The 26,796-nt window shown below is 38.0% G+C and overlaps 1 protein-coding gene across 2 annotated transcripts in view; it reads left to right on the forward strand.

Moving 5' to 3' along the window:
- The window catches only part of ASD1 (alpha-L-arabinofuranosidase 1), a 257,521-nt gene that overhangs the window by 139,559 nt on the left and 91,166 nt on the right, over positions 1-26,796 (forward strand). For both annotated transcript variants that reach the window (XM_089372189.1, XM_089372188.1), the window contains one exon: positions 9,912-10,123. In XM_089372189.1, coding sequence (XP_089228315.1) covers positions 9,912-10,123 — 212 coding nt within the window. The remainder of the gene's footprint in view (positions 1-9,911; positions 10,124-26,796) is intronic.

The following is a 26,796-nucleotide window of genomic DNA, read 5'->3' on the forward strand; positions in this document are numbered from 1 at the left end:
CTCTTGAGAAACTCTCTCCCCCAATAACTCAACTCTAGAATGTAACACTCACCCTTGTACTTATACTTTTCCAAAGGTTGCAATACCATGGGTCATCAGAATACCATGGGTTATCAGAGTACCATGGGTCTATTTCTTCATCCTTCCCATAGGCTTCTTTACAATTTTCCAAGGCTAAAGTCCTTAATCACTTAAATAATTAATTATCCTTAGATCAAACATTAGCCCAAGCCTACATTAATCACTTAAATTAATCAATGTACTTTTCCTATGTAAAACATAGGAACGAAATCATATTAGTTACTCCTTATGAGCAACCACCTAAAGAGGACATTTCTTCCACATTCTAAGACACCAGGCTTATGTGGAAGACTGTCCGATGTTACAGAAATCAACACTCCCTCCTAACAAGGAAGGGATTCTCCACCACCCCCAACTTGTCCCTGTGAAACACAATCTTCTCCTTCACTAAAGGCTTGGTAAGAATGTCAACTACCTGCTCCCTTGTGGATATGTACTGCAATCTCACAACACCTCTCAACAAGAATCTAGGGCTCTCGTACAAGCAAAAATGGCCCTTTTGCAATGCTCCGTAAAATGCCAAATTACAAGAGAAAACTTACACAGAAAACCCTTTTCCTTATTGCTGAAACTCTACTAAGTTTCAGTGTGATAGTCTGCTCACTGTGCATGCCACACTGCTCATTGTTGGCTGCTCCTGTAGTTGTCCAATTATTGGAGGTCAAGGGAAAACTCAACCATCCAAGTTGTCCAAATAATGCTACAAAACAAGGGCAAACTCAGGCATCCATTGTTGTCCAAGCAGGGGCAAACTCAACCCTTCTCTGCTGTCCAAACAGGGGAAAACTTAGCCCTTCACAGTGGCAAACTCAACCATTCTTTGCTGCAGTCCTCCACAAGGGCTATGACCCCTCCTTTCCAATCCTCTCAGCCTTCTTTTAGCCTACTTCACCTCTCCCTTTTGTTGTCACAACTACAACATACTCAACAGCCTTACTTGGCTTGCCTAATGCCTACTCAACCTCCTCAAAACAACCCTGCTCATCCTCCATACACAACTCTCTTTACTGCTCTAGATCTGAGGCCTAATCGGCCTGCACCACATGACACCTCTCTTGTTTTTTTTCCACCTTCCATAGACCCTCTTGACCCTCCACAGGTATGAGGCCTACTCAACCTTCTTCTCCATAAGATGCTCTCCTGCCAACCACAAGAATGAATCACTCACCCTTGTACTTATACTTTTCCAAAGGGTGTAATAACATGGGTCATCAAATTACCACGGGTCTATGGGTGCAAAACCCCATCATTTAGCTCACTTGCCCCACACGTGAGAATACTCCCGACGATACTGAAAACATCAACATAATCTAACCACGACAATAACCAACATATGTATTCATCCTATGTCCGTGGGTAATGTGAGGGTTTGGTGGAGTGAAGTGAGGATGTAATGTAGATAAGAGAGAGTAATGTGAATGAGTAAGTTGAGGTGTGCATTAGTCAATTAGAGAGATAAGTGAGTGTAGAGTAAAGGCATTAATGTTGAAATGGAAAAGGGTTAGAGTGAAGTGGAGTGAATCTAAGGGTGAAGTAAAGGAAGGATATGGCCATGTGCATTGGTGAAGATGGAGTGGATTTTGTCCAATTGGGATTGAACTAGAGAGAGATAGAGAGTTAGACTAAGGTAATGTGGAGAAAAGACAATGCATGCATTTAGTTAACTTGAGAGAGCCTCCTCCATGCATGCGACTTTGTTAACTCAAGATACCAAGCCACTCTTAGACCCATGCATGCATCCCACTTGTGTGCAGTCAACTCATTCAAGTGATCTAGTTAACTCACTAACACACCTAGTCCAACTCAATTGACATTACATCTCACTCTGCCTCATGCCTTTGTTCAAATCTTGCCACATATCACAACCAGAGACTACTAAATGCCATTACTAGAGGCTGTCGCATGCCACCTTTGCATGACCATTGCTAAAAATAGAAAATTGCTAGCATGTCCACAAAATCATACTCATTGGACTAAGTTTGCAATGAGGAGTCTAGACACACCATCAAAATCAACATGCAAAACTTGCCACAAATAGAAATATCTTTCATGTCCACCCTCACTGGACTTAATTTTACTAAGTCTGAATATGTGACCAGATCTTGTTGAGAAATCCATTAGGGCAACATTTATTCTTAATTTCTCTCACTTGACATTTACTTGTGATATTATATTTGTCTTATGTTGATTATATTAGTGTTCTCATCATCAAATAAATGCCAAAAACATGAAGATCATACACAATGAACACCAAATGTAGGCACTTAGCCAGGGTAAAACCCCTATGAAGGGGAAAACCCAGTCAAACTCTTCCACTAGTAGATTCAGATCAAATTGAGACAACCAGGACTTAAGACCAAGACAAATGACCTCCTTTACTCCACCAAGTCAACCTTCCATAACCAAGTTAAATTGTAGTCAAATTTCCATAGTCAACATCAACTCTTCAACATCTTGACCCTCTCTATGATCTTGAAGCTTAGCCTGCAATTTCGTTTCTGCAATGTCTGAAGTATGCTCTGGAACTTCGACTCTTGCACCTTAGTCATTGATCCTTTACATGTGTGGAAAAAGCTACTATTCTTTTGCTAGACCTTCTCTCTCATTCCTTCACTTGACCTTTTCTTCTATTTACTTAGACTTTGAATTCTTTTCTTGACATGCCGAATTTGCAGTAAGTTGCAGATCAAGTGATTCCAAATAGGTCGAGTTCATTTGCTATATATAGTGCTTGGAGTCTGTTCTTGGCGCTGACATGATATGCTGGAAGATGACTTGATGTCTTTGATATGCTAGAGGCCGACTTGATGTCTTTGATGTGTTGGAGACCAACTTGATGGAGAAAGGGGTTTACATGACCAAAATAATAATTCTTTCTTGACTTAAATAGCCCAAGAAGGGTCTATAATATATTGACTTAGACTTTGACCCAAGACATAATCCCTAGAGCACTCAATGGGTGCTTTTGACCTATTGACCATTGACCCAAGCATGAAACCCATGCTTTAATAAGTCAATTTCTTTTTTACAATAAAATTTTCTTTTCTTTCTTTTGACAAATATTTTACATCATGACTCAAATACAATTATCAGGACAAAGACTAGTTACATTCTTTAACAAATTTGACATGCAATTCCATGCTAAAAGTAGACATGTTTCTCATGTCACCTGAAAGTAGATTATTGGAATCTTGAAATTACAAGAATCTCAAATATACAATCACAATTGACATGTGAGTCTCTAAATTGGAGCTGCCACATCAAGTATTATGCATGTAATTCGGAAAAGGCTCATCGGAATCTAGAGCTCATTAGGACTTCGAAAATATAATCAATATTGCCATGCAAACCTTTGATCTTTGTCTTCTAAAAGTAGGAGAACTACTAAAAATAACAACTCTTTCTAATATGACAACGCAAAATTTGTATTTGAACAACCATAACATCCCTGAATCAATACTATAGCTGAACACCAAGGAACCAACTCCAGACTCACGCAAAGTTGTATCTGAATATGTCTCTAAACCTCTAGCGTAATGAGTTTTGGTAATTAACCTTCCAGATTTGTAAGGAGCGAAATCTATGGTTTAGCAAGGTATTGATTCTTTCTGTTTGTCATTTGGTGGTTCTTTCCCTTTCTCTATAGTAGGAAATTTCCATCATAAATGACTAGTTTTTATCCTCTTCCGAGCTTTTTGTTTTGGATAGATTATGGGGAAGATCTTCCATGGACTCTCCCATCTTGCCACTTATAAATTTCCTTGAACCCAACAACTTGACAATTTACTACCTAGCAAATTATAGATCGGCTAAATAAAAGCATGTCTGGGATCTTAACAACACTTAAACAATGGAAGCAAAATAATAGCCAATCTAAATCACATCACGCAAATTTTCTTCCCAATCAAATAGTTCTTCAATAAAAATAACTTCAGAACCTACTCAGGCTCTCTTGTTGGGATAATCATCCATTGAGAAAATTGCATATACAACAAACACCTGGATTTGATCCAACTAATCAAGCCCTATATTTGTCCTTTAATCTGTCTTCGTTGATATCTCCCTTGATGCTCCTTGCCCCTTCCTCGGACCTAACACATTTGAATGGAAGTCCTTCTCCACCCAATCCCTTAGACATCCTTTTTTCAATGTCTTGTGTGAGTTCTCAGTTAGTGTATCCTTTCTTTTATAAGCTTGAGTTATGACCAAATCCACAAGCCTAATCTCCAAAGCGATTGATGGTTGAAATTAGATTCCCCCCACTTGAGATCGACAATGGAGATTCATCTAATTCACTAATGCAAAAACCTTTGCATTTCACTAGATTAACTCACTTTTGTCTTATAAAAGAAATTGCTTTAATCACTTAAGAAATTGCTAAGGTTAAGGGTCTGTTAGGCGACTTCTACTTGCCTAGACACTTAGGGCTGCGCAAAAGTACCTACCTGAGCTACAAACATCAATAGTAGCGAGGGAGGTAGTTCTCGAAGAGCCACTTGGAACTCGCTGCCCCTATAGTCTTGGAACAATGTTCTTCGAAGGCTTGCTCTCTGTGAATGTGCTCCTAAGAGTCTCCACATGCTCTTGACTATCCCTTAATGTCTAAATAGGTTTAGTGGTCAACGTATATAAGTTGCTATCTCTAACCTTGATGGCCATTGTTGTGTCTAGGCTAAACTCATCTAGACAAATGAGCACTTACCCATTCCTGAATTTGACCTCAAATACTCTGTCCTCCATGAATAATGCTGAGAGCAAGTTCTTCTTTAGTCAAGGCATCAATAGCATGTCCATGTCTTCCAACGCTCCTCCTCACTCTAATTGAAACTTAACAGTTCAAATCCCCTTCACTATGTACTTGGCACCATTAACAAGCTGAACATGTAAATCTAAGTCAACCATTGTGAACCTCTGTTGATGCTGTTGTGACTTCCCCTTCCCCTTCCCCTTCGTCTCCAGACACTGCGATGTATAGTGCCCACTCTTGCGGCAATTGAAGCACTTGATCTTACTCAAGTTCTTTTTTTCACTAGGTGAGAGGTTCCCCCTCACTATTACTTTTAGAACCCTTTCCTTTGCCATTCTTGGTCATACTGGCCAAGGCCAGGTTCTCCTCTTCATATTCCCGTTTCTTGACCTTAGACTTCTTCTGAGTCTCTTCTTGGATGTAGTCATCCCAAAGCCTCTCTTAATTGGCAAGGTGCTCTAGGGTGCAAATTCCGTTGAAAAATAGTTCCCATGACTTGGGAAGAGCATTCAATGTCACATTCACGAGCTCTACATCCTCATCTCCCGTGTTTGATTCTCATTAAGTAACTGTTAATGTTATCAGACTTTGATGTCTTGATAGATCTGAGTTTATTTTTCAAGATCATCTTTCTATTAATGTTGTTGCTTTGGAACATGTCCACTAGAGCTTTGTACTAGTGTTTCGAACATCCCAATAACATCTCGATTTTATCACACAATCACGATTTTTTGGCCTATTCGATGTTTGCCGATTTTTACCGATATTTTCCTGATTTTACAACTTTTTGGTTTTCCGAACCCTTGTTGATTTTATCTCGATGTCGATGTTTGCAACATTCCTTTGTATGCATCCCTAGTATTCTTTCTTTCCTAGTGAGGAATCATGTGATCCTTCATGGCATCCATGATGATATGCTGAGCTTTAATGTCCTTTTCATGGGCTGCCAACTGTTCTAGATTTGTTGGTGATTGGATCTCCTTATCCACAATCTCCCAAAGGTCATTCTCCTTAAGAAGCAAGGCAACCCTCCCCTTCCAAGATAGGAAATTTGATGCTCCATCCAACTGGTCCTTTAATCTGAGGCTAGTCATTGCCATTTTTGATCTGATCAACTGCTGTGTGCTTAGTCCTTCAAGCACCCACAAGAATAAATTGCTGGTTATAGATCGTATAGGATCTCCCTTGTGGATCTGTGTTTTGATCCTTTGAAACACCCACAAGATTACTTGTTTCTGATCCCCTGACTAGTATGGTTTCCCTTCTCCCTTTTAGGGCTAACATCCACCAGTCCTACTAGCAAATTTGGTCTTCTCTCCCTACTATACCTATTGTACAACACGATGGTGTTGGACTGTCTTCTACTTGCAGCAACTCTTGTCCTTTCTACTTCCTACAACATATGTGTACCCTCCTGCAACATTGAGTAGTTCAACTATTTATTGGCTGTTGACACCTTGGCATACCTTTCACCTGTAGCTACCTCTCCCTCTTGCACCTCTGTTCACGGCTTGTCGCGATAGATCCTCTGCGGTCGGCCTCTTGCAAGACACCTTTTCTCCTCCACAACACTTGTGGTGGCTAACATTTCAACCTTGTCTCGACAACTGACCTATCTACAGACTACTATCCTCCGCCACATGGCCTACATGACGTACATATTTGGTGGTTGCTTTTCCTTTCTGTTTGACGACTATTTATTTGTGGTGGTTCCATTCACTCGCCCTGCGAAACTGCCCTCACAACGTCCCCGATGGCTAGTTCTTTTCCTTCACACAACTCTTCTATTGGAAGCAACACATTGCCCACCTCCCTGCATTTGGCTTGGTTGGCAATGACTATAGTGGTTGGGCGTTGTTTGGCAATGATGTTTGGCCTTCTCGGTCACTCATGGCCCAGCTACCGTCGCGTAAGGAAAAAAAATAAATTTGGCCCTGCAAAACTTAAATAGCAGAAGCAAAATGATAACCAATCTTAATCACACATTACACAATTTTTTTTTCCAATCAAACAATTCTTCATTGAAAATAACTTTAGAATCTACGTGAGATCCCTTATTGGGATAATGTTCCACTGAGGAAATTACATATACAACAATGACCTAGAGGTTGGATTTGATCCAGTTGATCAAGCCCTAGATCTATCCTGGCTAATTTGGAACTCCCTTCTTGCTTCTTGCACCTTCCTCGGACTTGGCCCGCTTGAATGGAAGCCCTTCTAATCTAATCATTGAGATGTCCTTCTCTCAATATCTTGTACCAACTTAATCTCTTGTGCATCTTCTCCCTTAGCATAGCCTTTTTAATAAGCTTGAGTTATGATCAAATTCAACCATAATCTCCAAAGTGATTGGCGGTTAAGATTAAATCTCATCTCACTTGAGATTGACGGTTGAGATTAATTTAATTCACTAATGCAAAACCTTTGCATTTCATTAGATTAACTCACTTTTGTCTTATGAAAGATTTTACTTTAATCACTAAAATAATCGCTAAAGTTAAGGGTCTATTACGTGACTTCTACACACCTAGACATTTAGAACTGTGTAGAAGTACCTGTCTGAGCTATAAACATCAACACCTCTTGATGATTTTCCTCTTTGGAGTGCTTGAGTAGACTAGTCATCCTCCTCAACAGATCCACTGTTGCATTCCTACATTAACCCCATCTCCTCAAAGTTTATGTATGACTTCATCTGCAAAACAAAAGGGGTGATGCTTTTCAACTTTGCAAACACTTTCACCTAATTTATTTGTCTAGGTGAGAAGAGTGAATAGGAATTGGGAGTTGAGGGAGCGAGTACTGGTTGATGCATGTGGTTTTCCCTGACCATGTTGACAGTTCTTGTTTTTTGATGGTTCTCCTTATATTATGATGAAACTTCCACATGCAGTGTATAAGAGAATTTACCCCCTTTGGATCATTATGACATATCATCTTGGTTGCTCAATTTTTTTTGTTGCCTCACAAGCCAATGATGGTAGTCGTGGTTGTCATTGTCATATTTATTGATCCACCCTGTCTTGACAGATCAGTGAATGTTGATGATGCTCATGGTTATCCTCAAATGACTAGTTTTAGTTATTGTTGTTGTGGCTCTAATTGCCATGCTCCATAATCATTAACATATTTCGTGCATATTCTTGTGATCACCTACCTCTTTCCATGTAGCTAACACTTGTTCTATTCCCTAGTTAGTTTTAGCGCCAACTTAAATATTTGAAGATTATAAAAATGTGCAAAATTTCGTTTTTATTTTGTGTTCCACGTGGATGTGTCCCCAAGGGTGGGGTAAATGCACCTCACGCTTCCCATGCATGTAGGATGGGCAGATGCTTGGGAAACATTTCACCACGTCCCCCTCTTGGGGTGACACGCGGAGATGCAGAGGGTAATGTTTCCCTAGTTTGGGGGACGTTTCTCCAAAATGGGTGCTTGTGGGCATCCCCTCTCAGAAAGAGCTACACATCCCCCTTAATTTTGCTTGTAATTTGTAAACAATAATTTACGAGTTGGCCCTACAAATGCTATGTAATTAATGGTAAATGTTAAATTCTTACAGAAAATGAGGATGAAAATGAAAGATAAAGGAGAATGCCACTTTTTAACATTACCATTAATTGACTCAAGATGTTTGAGAGTGGCAATGACCTCATTGGATTTCATATGAAGAAAGTAGAATTTTAGATCCCATTTAAAATCCATAAGACTTAACCGTTTTCAAAATTTCAGGTTTGGGGGGATTGCGTTGGTTTTGTTGGATTCTATCATGTATGAGGGCATGGAACTAGCATTTAATTAAGAGCACTAAGCCTAGAAGCACCCCTTTAGAGGGGGATGCGTCCCCCTTAATTTTCTATAATAACCCTTGCAATATATATATATATATATATATATATATATATATATATATATATATATATAAACAAAAATTAAAAAAATTAAAAGTAAAAGTAAAAAGAAAAATACATAACAAATATTAAAACCTAAACTAATTTGCAATTTCTAGTTTACTCATTTGACTTACCAAACTTAGCTCTACTCAACTTACCCCATGACACTATTTGACTTACCAGTTAATTCTTGCCTCTCTTTTCTCCCATTTTTAATTTTCAGTTCTAACTTTAGAGTCTTGAATCTAGATATTGGTGACCTTAGACTGATTCTTTGACTTGTCACTCCTTACTATTTTTGAGCTTGAGTTGTATCAATTTACTATTCCATTCTTCAGACTTCTGTATCTACTATAGTCTATTTTGCTTAGTACTAATTAGATTCTAGTACGATGAATGATAAATTTAAATTTTAAATCGATTTAGAATCTGGAATGATGAATGATGAATTTAATTTTTAAATCAATGTAGATTCTAAAACGATGAATATGGATCAATGTATTTCATTATTGAATCTTGTGGTGTATGGATGAATGATGTATGTATCAAGATTCAATGTATTTCATTATTTAATTCAATTATGTATGGATCAATGTATTTATGCTTTCATTATTGAATATGAATTTTAATTTGATATGTATATATATACACACACACACCCTAACATCCCCCTTCCCTCGTAAATTTCCCTAAAATGAGCGAACTCCCACATGTACCCCTTGTGCATCTCCCCGCACTTGCGTCGCCCCGTCCTGAAGTATTGGTGGAACATAGTTTTATTGGTACATGTGTCTATTTGTTTCTATGAGAAGAAATCCATACAAGTTTGGCTGGGTTGGAAAAACATTTCCTCCTAAATCAATGGTTTTCTTGATATAAACATATGGTATTTAACTCTATTATAGGCCCTGTAGTAATGATAATTGGCATCCAATACTATATCTGGAGGCATGATACGATGGGGATGGGCATAGGAGAACTCTGTTAAGCTTTCCAACATATTGTCTTATTCCATCAGTTTTTCTATTTGTTGCTGCAAGTAAAAAGTCCAGTAAAATTTGATTGAAATGTAAACTATATCTCCACATATTCAGGACAGTAAAGTTTTTGTACCTTCACTGAACGAGCTTTCATTTTCTGTTTCTTTGTACCTCCCCTGAACAAGCTTTCATTTTATCTTTGCTTAACAGGATTTGAAGCTGGGGGCCCTAACACACCATCAAATATAGATCCATGGTCACCCATTGGTGATGAAGGATCTGTATTGCTGGCGACAGATCGGTCATCACTCTTTGAACTCAATAAAATTGCCCTGCGGATGGAAATTCTTTGTGATAGTGAAGGGTCAAACCAGTGTCCTGTTGGGGGAGTTGGAGTTTATAATCCTGGTTACTGGGGAATGGTATGTCCGCTTCTCTTAGCAGCATGTGTTTATTTAAAACATCTGAAAAGCTAGTCTTCTGTTATTGCTTATCTTTACTTGGTTATTGATAATATTTTTTTGTCTAAATGCAATGCATATATAGATTTTCAAGATTCAATGACATGGTAATAGAGAATCAGAACTTTTGAGAGAGGCATTGGGGGTGTTACTATTTTACACTAAAATTATCCATTTAAGCACACAGATCCAACAATGACATGCATATAACTCTCTGATTAGTGGATAGTCTGCAGCGTTAACATGATTCACTTCGAAAATATTTCATCACATCCTCTTGGCTTGGATCTCTCTGCAAATAAAATAAACAAGTGCATAAATTTTATGTTCAATTTGTTGGAAATCTTGATTGAGCTGAGAGGCTCATTCTACAGCACAGCATGAAGGCGATCTGTAAGTATATCCGTCCGCCTTAAAATAAAAATAAAATATTCTCTAAATACAAAAATAAATGTCAGCTATAATAAAAAAGAAAAAATATATGCTATGTATATTTAATTAGCTGTCCATATGACCTAATATAATTTCATATAAATTTATTAGAAATAAAAAAAATTATGTGAGTTTGCACCTAAAGAAATTTAATCCTTCTCGGCTCATGTTAGATCTGTGCTTAAGATGGATCTAAGCTAGTAGATAAATATGCCATGGATGCTGGAACCAAAAGTAATATTATTTCTGATTATAACTTAAATAATTTGAATCACTTTAACTTGTTTATACTATTTCTTTCCCTGAAATTCTCGCTGGAATCGGGTGACAATTTTTTCAATAAATCCAATCTTGGGTGTGTTTGAATCTACTATTTATGGTGGAAATGGATTCTGCACCATCAAGAATCCCTGGGGCACCCAAAATCCTGAAGCTTGACAGGATTTTAAAATTTCGACAAGATTTTTTCAAAATCATGTTAGAGTTTCTATTGTCTTCTGGGCAAAATCGTGGCCTCATTAAACTACGGCTGACTATTTATACTTTCCATGACAATGCCAGTACAAGAGTACAGCTACTACACCTCTAATGCATCCACAGTTTGTACAGACACACAGAACAGTTAGTGATGCGATGGACCATCAATACACATTTTCAGCTGATGACAGGGCACAAGTTTTACATATTTCATATCAATAAAGAAATAATGTTTTAGTGCCATTTTAAAAATGATATCCTTATCTAAGGCTTGGTTAAACATGATTGATATAGGATACTGGAGTCTCAATGTCTTGTTGAAGTACTAACAATTATATTGGCATATGGAATAACCCTAAGTTTTGAAGGTAGCTTGACAAACTGATGTCTTTCCTATGATTTGTGGTTTGGTGAGTTTGTAAATGCAAATTTATCCTCTTCATTCTTACATTGGGTGAGATATCACTTGTTCTAGCTTTCATGAATCATGAGGAAAATGACCAGCATTCGGATCTGGACCGGTCAGATTCTTGAAAAGCCAGGATACGTATATAGTGGGGAAACCACAGGTACTTGCAATATAAATATATTTTTATAAATTTTAAAAAATATAAAATTTATATAGAAGATTTCAAAATAAAAATATGTATATTTACATTTATAATATTGATATTATAATTTTATAGATTAGTTTAAGGAGTTAGCTCAAATGGTTGAGTGATATGATTTGCAAATAAAATCAAGTCCTTGGGTTTTTGGGTTTATTGCAGACATGCTAATAATCAACGTTCAGATACAAATATGCTCACTATAGTCTAAATCAAAAGGTTATTATCACCCACCAAGAACAATATGGTTTACGGTTTACAAGTTTCCTGTGCATGAATTATATATATATATATATATAAATTTTTAATTTAATAAAAAATACTAAATAAGTGAAGGGTTTTCCTGAAATGTTGGGCAAACACATGATTCTTCTGAAATGTTGAGCAAACACATGATTGGGACACACCGTTCTCCAGAAAACATCACCAACAAATTATTGACTGGATAAATGATCCATTCTAAAATTACAAAGTTATAACTTATCTATCGAATGAAGAAAGAAAGAAAGAAATTATTTTAATGTCCACAAGGCTAAAGATAGCCTATGGGAAAGATTGCTTCTTCATTTGTTTGATGTATTCAGCCCTTTTTTTGTGAAGCTTTAAAATAAATGCTCCCTGCTTCTCGACAAACCCCTCGCTAAATAGATTATCCCAAGAGCTAGCTGCCAGCATATCTGCATAATTTTGTCTGTTGTCTTTGAAGGCCTCACATTCTAAAATGAAATGTTTTTCTGTTGCCACTTTTTTGGAAGAACAAAAAATGCATACTCTTTCCTCCCACACTTCTTTTCGCCTTTTCCAGCGCCCTGTTTCACAATTGAGTTGATGAAAATTAGTTCTTAATTGAGCAATAAGAATTTTAGTTCTCCAAGAGATATTGACCTCTATGTATGCTTTTGGTTGATGACTATGAGTGGAATTAAACACTTCAATATAGTACTTTTTCTTTCTTCCTAGCTTCTTATCCCAAGTAAGCTTGTGGAACTTTTCCATAACAAAAGATTTTATCTCTTTTCTGTCTATGGGACATGCATTCAAGCAAATAACCCATATATTAAACCATTTGTTATTTTGCTGCATCCAAGTATTTTTTCTGTTGCACAATCTGTCATTAAAGACAACCTTAGGCCATCTACCCTCTTCCATTTGCTCAATTTTTTTAAATACCTTATGACTTGCACCATAGCAATTGCTTCAATAGGAACAATCCCTGTTTCTGACAATATAGCATAAGGAATTGCACTTTTAATCTTGAATTTGTTTGTAATCAAACGCTTCTGAATTTTCTCAATTTGTCTCCACTGCGTGTCAGATGTACTGTTGGCCCATAGTTCACAACCATAGAAAATCACCGGAATCACTAGAAGCCCATAAAGAGTTTGAGTGGTTTTCCAATACCATAACTCTGCCTCTCTACACCTATTTTGAAAAGCATAAAATGATTTCCAACCCCCCAAAGTTCTTTTCTTTCTACAACCGTTCTAGCTTAGATTTTTGTTGAAGTCAATTCCGAGATATTTATAATTCTCAACTTCTTCCAGAATGTTGCCTTCAAAGTAGAACTTATGTTGGTTATGTTTTCTTTTTTTAGAGAAAACCACTACTTTCATTTTGCTGATATTGACTTGCATCCCTACACTTCTACAAAAATGCTCAAGGGATAATAAGTGCTCTTGCAAACCAAGAGCCGATTTAGCAAGCATAATAAGGTCATCTGCATACAAAAGAAGCCTTATAACAAACTTGCCCAAATAGATACCATCACCCCCTTAGAAAATGTGTCAAGCTAACAACCACATCTGGAGTCTATCAAATTGTTAGAAATTATCCATTCTAAAATTACAAATTTATAACCTATCTATCGAATGTGTTTAGCTAACGACCACTTTTGGAGTCTATCAAATTGTTATCAACTCAAGCCCACAGACACAAAATACCGAAGGCACAGACGATGTCGAGAAAGATAGGAAATGATGTTGTTGAGTTAGGTCTTGAACACAAGAATAGTATGGGAGGAATCGTTGTGCATACTGAGCCTGAGGACATAGAGGTAATTCCAGCTAACCAGGTCATATGGGGTGTTTTTGTCTTCATTGAATGGATCATGTTTTTGGAAAAATACCAAGGGCATGATAACCAAATTGCCTTAGAATTTTCCAGTACATTTAATGGATCTAGAGCCTTGGTTTGGTAGCTTACCATTCTAGTGAATGAAGAAACTCTTGAGGCAAGCACTAGACTTCCTTGAACTGACGAGAAATGGTACAAAAACCTCAAAATTCCAAATGAGAACTGGTGTCCCTTATTGGAGAAACCTTCGACATTGCTTAATATGAAGTAGGTGATAAAAAGGGAATTGTTATCAAATTGTAATAAGCTGAAGTCCACGGACACAAAATACCGAAGTGGCAGACGATGTCGAGAAAGAAAGGAAATGACGCTGTTGAGTTAGGTCTTGAAACATTTCAGTTAGATCAAATGAAACAATGACCTGCCTTTTTGTTGCATGCTCCACTGAACAACAACCTATTGGATTGAATAATTAAGGAAAAGGGGCAGGATTAAATTTCACCTTCACGACATACCTTGGTAAAAGGGAGGATGCGGTTTAGCCACGGTCGGAATAGTGCTGAAATGGGGTTTACACATAGGTAGAAACAAGTGCCTCTTTAGAGTGTAATCCACACGTGTGGGATGGTCGTTTGGGTCGGGAATGTGTTTCAACCATCGAGTATGCATTTCCAGTGACAAAGGATCCATTTTGTTGGCGGATCTCTCATGGAGTTGGGTGATATCGCATCCTGAAGTTGTTAAGTTATGGGATGTTCTATGCTTATAATAGTTTACTTCTTTTTCTTATTATATCCCACAGATTAGCAATCACATGTACATAAAGTAAAGTGCAGATAGAACATTAAACGTTCGACAGAAAACAAGCCAAGACAAGAGACACAAGATGTGGCGGCTAGCCAGGGACAAACCCCACAATGTGTGGGGAAAACCTTTGATCAAATCTTCTTTTATCTTCAATAATTCAACAGAGAGAAATAGTACAATAAATCTGATTTATATCAACAGTAGCAAACCCTAAATCAATAGCATCAGCATTAGCGGCTTCATCATCAAACTAGGGCAGACGATATCTCACAAACCAGCAGCTTCATCATCAAACTAGGGCAGACGATATCTCACAAACCAATCGTCGGATCGGCTTGATTCCACCACCAAAAGTTGCAGCTTCCAGAGGAGGTTCAGATGAACCTACATCGCAATTTAGATGAGGAGATCTTCTAGTCCACACAGGTCAAACTTCACTTTTGCAGTTGCAGCTTCAGTTTCAGCAGCTTCCTTCAAACTAGGGCAGTCGATATCTTGCAAACTGTCTGTTGGATTGACTTGATTCCACCACCAAAAGTTGCAGATTTCAGAGGAGTTCAGATGAACTTACAACGCAGTTTAGGTGAGGAGATCTTCTCGTCCACGCAGGTCAAACTTCACTTTTGCAGTTGCAGCTTCAGTTTCAGTAGCTTCCTTCAAACTAGGGCAGTCGATATCTTGCAAACCGTCCATCAGATTGACTTGATTCCACCACCAAATGTTGCAGCCTTGAGAGGAGGTTCAGATGCACCTACATCGCAGATCAGAAGAGGAGATCTTTTGGTCCACGTAGGTCAAACTTTACTTCTGCAGTTACAACTTCAGTTTCAGCAACTTTCGGCTTCACATGTGTGGGAGAGAGACCCTTTTCCGCACAGTAGAGAAGAGACTCTTTTCTGCACAGTAGAGAGAGAGAGATGTGATGAGATGAGTGAGTGCGAATGAGAAAAAGTCCTCTTGTATTTATACACAACTGATGATGTTTGAATAGATGTGACTGTTGGGCTTCTGAGCCTACATGAGTTGTAGGTCGGCTTGATAATAATTCCATAATCAAAATAAATTCATATCTCCATTAATACTTATCCGAATCGGATGATCTTTATATCAATCTTACACCTCTCGATGAGAGGAATCTAATAAAAATATTATCAGCCATGAATAAGATGACCCACATGAAGTATGGCCCTAGTTGCCAATTTTAACACTCCCTCTCAACTAGGGAGAACTTCATCTGCAATTTGTCTATCGATCGTTACTATTCATCCATCAAATACACTGCCCTATACAGCCTGACCCTTGCCCTGCTTTGCTCTATTCTCCCTGTTTTGCTTTGTCTTGTTTTGCCCTGTACTGACTGTACAGTTCTGCTCTGTTATGCGTTGCTCTGCTTTGTCCTGTTCTGCTATGCTTTTGTCCGAATTATGAAGAAGAAGAAATGATCGAGGATGTATCATACTGACTTAAAGTCATTCTCAGAGTATGTACCACTGGTCCCAGACCAATCTCAACCAACCCGAAGTCAGCGTCATAGTGAGTACAACTCCATTGGTCCCAGACCAGTATCATCCTCCACTGACTCAAAGTCAGTCTCAGAGTGCGTACCACTGGTCCCAGACCAGTCTCAACCGACCCGAAGTCAGCTTCATAGTAAGTACCACTCCTACCACTGGTCCTAGACCAGTATCGCAGTCTTAGAGAGTGTACCACTGGTCCCAGACCAGTCTCAACTGACCCAAAGTCAGCGTCATAGTATGTACCACTCTCACTGGTCCCAGACCAGTACTGCACTGACACGAAGTCAGTCTCAGAGTATGTACCACTGGTCCCAGACCAGTCTCAACCGACCTAAAGTCAGTGTCATAGTATGGTACAACTCCTACCACTGGTCCCAGACCAGTATCATTGATCCCAGATCAATGGAGGTCATCCTAGCGTAGGGAGTACAGTAGATACAACGATGTGTCCATCGGTACTACTATGGTCCCTAACTTCATTTCCCTGCTCATTGATCAAATGAGAGGTACTTCCCATGAGTCCCAGACTACATGGGTAGGATGCCTCGACAGGAGAACTAATCAATCCTGTCCTCACAGGAGAACACATCAATCCTGCTACAATCGCCATGGAGAACACATCAATCCAGGCCTCACAAGTGAACACATCAATCCTGCTACAATCGCCATGGAGAACACATCAATCCAGGCCTCACAGGAGAACACATCAATCCTGCTACAATCGCCATGGAGAACACATCAATCCAGGGCTCACAGGTGAACACATCAATCCTGCTACAGTCGCCATGGAGAACACATCAATCCAGGCCTCACAGGAGAACACATCAATCCGGTTATTGCCATGGAGAACACGTCAATCCAGGCCTCAGATATGCTTGAGTGAACCAACTGTAATATATCGGAGGTCTTGCTTTGGCTTGAGGGGAAAGGTCCCCTTTTGAGCTTTCCTTCGACACATCCTAGACATACACCTTCTTTCTCTACTCGGAATTCGGGCATCACTGTCACCATTTGTCTTACACCGAGTAGAGCTTTATAATGAAGGGGGGCAAACCTCCAATGCCAAATTTCGGACTGAAGAGATGTGTCATAAGACATGACACGTAGCGGACTTCCATCGACTTGATATAATGAATCAACACGAAACCCAAGAGTAAAGGCATATTTAACATTATTTTTGGATACACGTACCTTGCCATCGCTGAAGGTTACCTTGTAGCCTTTGTCTTCCTTGTTGAGATGGACACCAGGTTCTTTCAGAGGTCAGGTGCATTTAATACATCCTGGAATTTCTAGCCTTCTTGAATGGTTGTCCTCTTCCTTGATTCCCAGCTCTCCTCTTACATTTGCTATTGAATTTGTCATTCCTTTGATTTCCATCAAAGGGATTTTGATCATCGTCTTGGTGTGAGTCCTTTCTATCAGGGCACTTCCTTGGATAGTGACTTGCTTTATCGCAGATGTAACATCTTCCTTTTCTTCCACCCTTAGGTCCAGCCTTTCCTTTTGATTTAGTCCTGGAATTATTTCTTTTCTTAGCATGAGAAGAAAAGGCAACAGGAGGACCTTTAGGCATGGGCATTTCTTGCTCTTCTGCCCTTGTTTCTTCTTGAATGCATCTAGCCATTAATTCCTTGAAACCAGGAATTACATGATTGTTCAGAAGAGTAGTCTTGAAAACGTACCATTCGGATGGTAATCCTCCAAGAGTCGTGAGTGCCATTTCCCTATCAGTAATAGTCTCCTCAATAGATAAGAGATTGTTCTTGATCTCGATGATTCTTAAGAAGTATGCTTGCATACTCTCATCTTTACCCTTCTTGATTTCCCTCAGCTTATTTCTAAGAAACAAAACTTGATTTGCATCATTAACTTTAAATAAACTCACCAATCTATCGTAGATTTCCTTGGAGGTGTTCAGGTCAGAGATGTAGGCCACCAAGTGCTTGTCGATAGAGTCCCGGATGATCTTCTTTGTTTTGACTTCTCCATTCTTCCATTTGTTCCTGGCAGCAGGAGGTGCATTTGATGGAGGCTCAATAATATTGCCTCTCACATGATCCAACACTCCTTGATCCTCAAGGGTTAGATCGATAGACATCTTCCATCTGTGATAGTCAGCTTTCTCACGGAGCTTGTCTTTGGCAAGAAAGAGTGTTGAGGACCCCATCGTTCTTTTAGGATAGCCTTGCCAATCTTCTTTTGGTGATTGCTCTTGCTCTTGCTCGGGCTTTGTCTTCACCTCAGCTTTGATACCATGTTAAGTTATGGTATGTTCTATGCTTATAACAATTTACTTCTTTTTCTTCTTATATCCCACAGATTAGCAATCACATGTACATAAAGTAAAGTGCAGATAGAACATTAAACGATTGACAGAAAACAAGCCAAGACAAGAGACACAAGATGTGGCAGCTACCCAGGGACAAACCCCACAATGTGTGGGGAAACCCTTTGATCAAGTCTTCTTTTATCTTCAATAATTCAGCAGAGAGAAATAGTACAATAAATCTGATATATGTCAGTAGTAGCAAACCCTAGATCAACATCATCAGCATTAGTGGCTTCATCATCAAACTAGGGCAGACGATATCTCATAAACCGACTGTCAGATCGGCTTGATTCCACACCAAAAGTTGCGACTTCCAGAGGAGGTTTAGATGAACCTACAACGCAATTTAGATGAGGAGATCTTCTAGTCCACGCAAGTCAAACTTCACTTCTGTAGTTGCAGCTTCAGTTTCAACAGCTTCCTTCAAACTAGGGTAGTTGATATCTTGCAAACTGTCCGTCGAATTGACTTGATTCCACCACCAAAAGTTGTGGCTTTCAGAGGAGGTTCAGATGAACCTATAGCGTAGTTCAGATGAGGAGGTCTTCTAGCCCACGCAGGTCAAACTTCACTTCTGCAGTTGCAGCTTCAGTTTCAGCAGTTTCCTTCAAACTAGGGCAGTCGATATCTTGCAAACAGTTCGTTGGATTGACTTGATTCCACCACCAAAAGTTGCATCCTTCAGAGGAGGTTTAGATGCACCTACAACGCAGATCAGAAGTGGAGATCTTTTGGTCCACGTAGGTCAAACTTTACTTCTGCACTTACAGCTTCAGTTTCAGCAGCTTCTGGCTTCACATGTGTGAGAGAGAGACCCTTTTCTGCGCAGTAGAGAAGAGACTCTTTTCTGCGCAGTAGAGAGAGAGAGATGTGATGAGATGAGTGAGTGCAAATGAGGAAAAGTCCTCTTGTATTTATACACAACTGATGATGTTTGAATCGATGTGACTGTTGAGCTTCTGAGCCTACATGAGTTGTAGGTCGGTTTGATAATAATTCCATAATCAAAATAAATTCATATCTCCATGAATACTTATCGGAATCGGATGATCTTTATATCAATCTTACACTTCTCGATGAGAGGAATCTAATAAAAATATTATCAGCCATGAATAAGATGACCCACATGAAGTTTGGCCCTAGTTGCCAATTTTAATAGAAGCAGATCCCGTCCAAACTCCGTGGATTCGGTAACATAAATCAAGAGCCAAAGGTTGTTTTGATTCACAAATAAGATTTAAGGAATCAATGGAACCAAACCAAACCCAAATTCGGTAACCAAACCCAAATTCGGTAGTAACTCAATCACAAATGTTAGAGAGAGATAACCCTAGTGCACTAAAATAGAGATAGAGAAATATGTCCCACTGCAGGTGTGCTACACAAGAAATGCAAAAATACTTGTAGAAGAAAGAAAAACCAAAACACAAAAGAAATGCAGAAATACTCTTAAAAGAAAGAAAAACCAAAACACAAAAGATATAGGTTCCCTTAGACATAACACTGTAATGAAATGAAATGAAATTATTTTAACTTCTACAAGGCTAAAAATAGCCTATGGGACAGATTGCTTCTCCATTTGATTCATGTATTTAGCCATTTTCCTGTGAAGTCTCATAGTAAACGCTCCCAGCTTCTTGACAAACCTCTCGCTATATAGATTATCCCGAGAGCTAGCTGCCAGAATATTTGCATTACTTTCCCTACTGTCTTTGAAGGCCTTGCATTCTAAAATGAAATGCTTTTCTATTTCCACCTTTCCAGAAGGGCAAAAAAATTACATACTTTTTCCTCCCACACTTCTTTTGGCCTTTTCCAGCACCCTGTTTCACAACGGAGTTGATGAGAATTAGTCCTTAATTGAGCAATAAAAATTTTGGCTCTCCAAGAAATATTGGCCCCTATGTATGCTTTTTGTTGATGATTATGAGTGGGATTAAACTCTTCAATATAGTACTTCTTCTTTCTCCCTAGCTCCTTCTCCCAAGTACGTTTGTGGAACTTATCCATAACAAAAGTTTTTATCTCTTTACTGTTTGTGGGACACATGCTCAAGCAAATACCCCATTTACTAAACCATTTGTTATTTTGCCGCATCCAAGTCTTCTTTCTTTTGCACAATATGTCATTAAACACAACCTTAGGCCATTTGCCCTCTTCCATTTGCTCATTTTTTTTTAAATACCTTATGACTTGCACCATAGCAATTGCTTCAATAGGAGTAACACCTATTTCGCTTAGCAAGATAGAATAAGGAACTGCATTTTTATTTTTGAATTTGTTTGTAATCAAACGCTTTTGAATTTTCTCAATTTGTTTCCACTGCATCTTGGATGTACTGCTGGCCCACAGTTCACAACCGTAGAGAATCACCGGAATCACTAAAAGCCCAAAAAGAGTTAGAGTGGTTTTCCAGTCCCTTAAATCTGCCTCTCTACACCTGTTTTGAAAAGCATAAAATGCTTTCCAACCCCCCAAAGTTCTTTTCTTTCAACAACCATCCCAACTTAGTTTTATGTTGAAGTCAATTTTGAGATATTTGTAATCCGCAACTTCTTCCAGATTGTTGCCTTCAAAGTAGAACTTATGCTGATTATGCCTTCTTTTGTTAGAGAAAACCACTACTTTCATTATGCTAATATTGGCTTGCGAATTTAGCCACTCTTCAAGCTTGTCGATATATAAACCAAAAAAGGGTAGGAGACAATGGACAACCTTGCTTGACCCCAATATCGCTTCTAAAACTTTCACAAATGCCTGTTGAAGTTCTAACTTTGACTTTCACCTCTTCGTACAGCCTATGCACAGTGGCTCTCAAATGCTGGGAACCCCGAGTTCCTCCATTCTGTGCCAAAGCTTGTCCCTAGGAACTGTGTCAAAGGCTTTTTTGAAATCAACAAAGCAACAAAAGACTTCTTCCTTTTTCTCCTAAACTTTTTGAATGATGTGCTTGAAAATTTTACCATGATCAATTGTGGAATGTTTAGGTCTAAAACCTGCTTGCCCTTTAGCACGTTTATCTCTTTCTTTTGCCCACTTGCTTATTTTATTTTCTAACATGGTTCCAAATAACTTTGCAAACAAGGGGTTTATCATTATGGCCCTATAATTGGAGGGATTATTGACATCACCACTCTTAAAAAGAGGTATTGCCAGATTAGTTGTCCAATTTGTGGGGAACCCCTATTGTATGATGTTGTTGAAAATTTTTGTGATGTGAGGTGTAAGAATTTTTAAGCCCCACTTTAGATACTCTACTTGGAGTTTAGCGAAGTCTTTTGATTTTCCAATACCCAACTTCTTGATACCCATCTCTACCTCTTGTACCGTGAAGAGTTTTGTATCAGTGTTGACCAAGGGAGGAGGGTCAACCTTGGGATCCTGCTCATAAAGTTGTCTTGTGTTGTCGAGCCATTTAGAAGTTGTAATGTTGTTTTCAGTTTGCACCTTTCCCAGTTGGAGCTCCTTCCAAAATAATTTGAGGTAATTTTTCCCAAGGAAGATTAGTTCTTCTCTCCTCGAAAGCATGAAATCAACCTTTTTCTTTCTTAATATTTGCTTGTGAGCTTTGAGCTTTATGTTATCCTTGTTTGACTTCTTCCACATTCTCCTTGCCTTTTGCATTCCTCGTCAAACCAAGCATTAACTAGAAAGCAATTTGTTTCAAACTTCTTAATTTTTTCTCTTTTGCACTCTGCAAGTGCGCTTTGGATTAAATGTGTTAATTTGTGACTATGAAGGCTGCGAAATGAGATTTTCTCCTTCTTGAAGAGCCTATCTAGTGTTATTTTGAAGATATTACAATTTTTTTGAGTCAAAAGAATTCTGCGCTTTGGGAGATTTTGTTGAACACACTGAGTTTTTGACCCTAACTTCTTCTTTCCGATCCAAGAAAAACTTAAATAAATTGGTTTATGATATGATTTTGAGTCCCAAATCTGATCTCCAATCAAAACTTATTCCATTTTCTCACAGAAACTATGCGATCAAATTACATAATCTACTAAACTTGCTCCATTGTAAGTATTGCAAGTGAAATTACTGGACTTTTCCCATCTAGTCAAACCATTACAAATGACTAAATTGAAAGCCCCACATAGAGTAAGCGATTGTTCACCAAAGAGATTGCAACCTTTGTCCTCTGGAATTCTTTTCCATTGATGATTACTCTCTTATGTAAGCTAGATAGGATCACAATTTTCTTTACAACAAAGAATGCTAGCTTGCTCACTTGCAGTCCTAGCATTGAAATCACTCAGTATAAGGACTTCACCTAGTTGAGAATATGTTGCAATATCTGCTTTTAGGTCTGCAAAGGGATCTTTGTGGTCAAGCCTTCTACCTTTGTAGATTTTTGAAACTTGCGACGCAAAATAGCATGCTGCAATTTTGATGTGATTTCCATTTTCTAATATGTTAAACCAAACAAATGGTTAATATGAGTCTTCTTTTTCTAGCTGAATGAAACAACCTTCTTTTTCTCTCGATAATACCATGATACCCCCGTGTCCTTTGCCATTCCTTGTTGCTTGTTCCACACTGCCATTTTCTAGTACCCTTCAAACAAAGGTGTCTTGCACCCTTTATGCTCATGTGTTTCTATGAGGCAAATTATGTCTCTATCTTCTGCAATAGGCTGTAATCCAGGGCCTCGTCTCCATGGGTAACCCCTGCAATTCCAACAAACTAATCTTAAGGAAACCTAGGTATGACTTGATTGCTATTTGTTTTGACATGCAAGACTCATAGTTGAGTCTTTGTCCTTGCTTGCCCATATTGACCTTGCTTCCTGATTTCCTGCTAAAGAGTTTGTTGCCTCTTCTTTGTTATCATCTTGCTGCCTTGTTTTGGAAGGAGGTCCAAATCACGCTATCACAACTTTACCTTTATAAATCCATGCTCTCTTTCCCTCATCTCTTGCTGCCCTAACCTTTGACATTTCCTCCCTCCTTTCCTCTTGTTGTCTTATAGTTAAATCTTCTTCTAGAAAAAAGCGAGAACCCCTCAAGAGTTGCTTCTTGCTTAGAATGATATATTTATCATGCAAGTTAGGCATGATGACTTTTATGGGCCGGGCTCTCTCATTGTTAAACTTACCTTCTCTCCATGCTTGGCATATTTGTCCTTTCCATAGCAGCTTGTCATTCAAGAAGTCCCTTGCAAGGTCAAGAGTACATTCATTTTTCCCATAGTCTTTCACTCCTTTAATAATTATGTTCGCTGCTCTATCTTGCCTTTCCTTGCGTTTTCTATCTTGCATTTTGCCAACCTGAATGTTTGCTTCTCCTTCCCTATTAGCAGAATTGCTAATAACCTGAGCCCAAGTTTTGGAAGCGTTTATAAAACCTCCTTTCCTTTCTTCTCTTGTTGTCTGTTCATGGTTGTCTATTTGGGCAAACCCTTTCCCTTTATCCTAGGATGGTTTCACATTCATCACCTTTGTACTCTCCACTACAAATTTCTTCATGTTTTGCATATTTGCCTTCATGCGTTGCCATTATGTCTTTCCTATCAGGAGAGCTTCCTGTAGCAATGCCATTTGCTCCTTCAAAACTTTATTGTTTTCTGCTAAAGCCTAGTTTTCAACTATTATTACATGAATTGTATGATCTCTTTCATGCTCTTTAGCTTCTAAAACCTCCAACCTCTTGTTTGCACTTAACAATTTTTTCACATAAAGATTAGATGACCAAGTGAGAGGTGTGGATGTGGGACTATAGAAGGCAGAATCATCAATGACTTTTCCTCTGGGCCTGTTGTTGCCACATGCTTGCAAAGGGGACTTGTTTGAATATTGCTTATTTTGAAGGGCCCAAGTACTTTTATTTGAGACCATTTTTCTGTGTCTACTCCCATTTTAGACGAGCTAGTCTTTGTTTTAAAATGCTCTGATACTGTTTGGCATTGATCCAAACCCACTTCTCAGCTTTGGCTAATGAGACAATTTTCACTTTCCCTAAATCATTTGTTTCCATAGGTTTTGAAATTTCTTTTCCTGTTGTCATGTTTGAATGCATTTTTGATGCAAGCAATTGTATATGTTAAGCTCAAACCCGTTCATTGATGCAGTGCTGAACTGCTGTAGATGTGAATGCTAGAAGTGAAGATGAAGATCACAAGATGAGATGATAGAAGTGAAAGCTTGAATTGTGTATTTATACACAACTCAAGTGAGTTGCCCCTTGTGTTCAAGGAGGTGCTCTTTCAAATGGGTTCTCAAAAAAGGGCACACACCCCAAGATGGTTATTCAACCTTACATATTTATTTTGATTAGGTTGGTTTTCACTATACCCAAACCTTACATATTTATTTTGATTAGGTTGGTTTTCACTATACCCAATAATACAATAAAAGAATAAAGAATATGGCATTAACCATAGTAAAATGTATATTATGATACATATGGATGGGATGTGGCTAGAGGTATGGATTACACTTGTGTTACTGGATTTGTCGACCCTAGGGGATGGATTTGTGAATCCCCGGATTGGAGCTTGAACCGTATTTAGATCCACCTTGGAATCGATTCATAAATATTTCCTCCCTTGTGAAATACCTGTCGAAAATTATTTGTAGATCGCAGGTTTTAAAATATGGATAAAAAGCATTTTCCCACCATTTTATGTTAGCCAAATGTCGGTAGATTTGCTCATGGGAGGAGAAATTAAGATGGTTGTAAGTGGATCCAGTGGGTTGCTTGTATTGACCATCGTAGGCACTGTGGCTGGGGTCGTCCCAACACCATTGGAATCGATGTATTTGAATCGAAACTTGGGGTTTGCCCATTTGTTTGAAATGGAATTGAAGGGGAATTCGACGAAAAGTGAGAGATTAGTGTGTGGGGAGAATGCATGTCTTGGTTAAAAAAATTGCAAAGTTACATACATTAACAACCATGTTATATTAAATTTTAATATAACATATTAATAATCACAATATAATTTATGGTATAACCAATAATTAAAGTATAAAATTTGCAATATATCAAAACAATTTATATTAATAGACTTATTATACAAATTTTAATATTTATAATATTAAAAGATAATATATATTGTTATTAAAGGGTGTATATATAAACACTTTAATAAGAATATATATTATCTTTTAATATTATAAATTATATATTTTATATAATTGTTATCCGAACTAGTTGGTCTAACCGTTTTGATGCCTAAATTGGTCTGACTACTCGCGCATAAATATATATATAATAATATATATATTATTATATTAAAAGAAAATATATATAGTATATAATTTATAGTATTAAAAGATAATATATATTGTTCTTAGAGGGTGTATATATAAACACTTTAATAACAATATATATTATTTTTAGTATCATAAATTATATTTTTTATATCAGTGTTATTGAGACCAGTTGGTCTAACCGTTTTGATGCTTAAATTGGCCCGAATACTGGCACATAATTGGAAAAGGTTGGTTTGATATTGAACCAACCTTTTTCACCGTACCAGTTAGTTCCGTATGCAACCGACATATTTTGTACAATGCAATCAAGGACCCTTCTAACACAATTTAAAAAAGAATAATTTATGAGTGGGGCAGTCTAATATTCAACTCTAGGATCCCACTTGTTACTAATGTTATGTATTTAATGGTAATGTTAAATTCTTAAAGTAAAATGATGAAAATAAAATATAAAGGAGAATGTTTACCATTAATTGTTTTAGGGTGTTTGAGACTAATTCCAACCTCATTGGATTTTATATGGAGAAAGTAGAATTTTAGATCCCACTAAAAATACAATAGACTTAACAATTTTTAGGATTTTAGGATTGGGGGGATTGCAACATTTCCAATGAATTCTGTTGTGTATGAGGGTATGAAACTAGCATTTGATCAAGAGCACCAAGCCCTCTATGTACCTAGATATTAGTGGGGTTGATTGTTGAACTCGTTTGTCATGACCGTAGTAAAAATGTACCTATCATTCAAACAAAATTTTGATTTGACATGTTAAGATTTTTCTATTTTATTTTAATGCTTATAGGGTGATATTGATGACGAGGTCCGAGGATCCCAATATAAGAAATGATATGTAGGTATTTGTTGTAGCATGAATTTTTATGGATGTTATAGGCCATCTATATGCAATAATGATTTATGTACATGAGGATGAAAGTTGCAATAATGGATATTGTGTGTAATTGGTAGCACCGTTATTGGTTCCATCTATAGGTTCGAGAAACTAAACTGGGGTCTAGGTCCTCTAGAGGGACATATTGATACTCATAGGTGATGTGTTTAGAGTCATGGGACTCCAAACATTTGTAGAGCATCATTCAACTTCCCCTTTCTTGTATTTTGTTAGTTCTTGTGTCTTGTATTTGCTAGGTTCAGTAATTTCCCTAGTAACATAC

This window comes from Pinus tabuliformis, chromosome 8, assembly GCF_031772625.1.
Source record: "Pinus tabuliformis cultivar Carrire ecotype Pingquan chromosome 8, CPIR1, whole genome shotgun sequence".
Classification (NCBI taxonomy): domain Eukaryota; kingdom Viridiplantae; phylum Streptophyta; class Pinopsida; order Pinales; family Pinaceae; genus Pinus; species Pinus tabuliformis.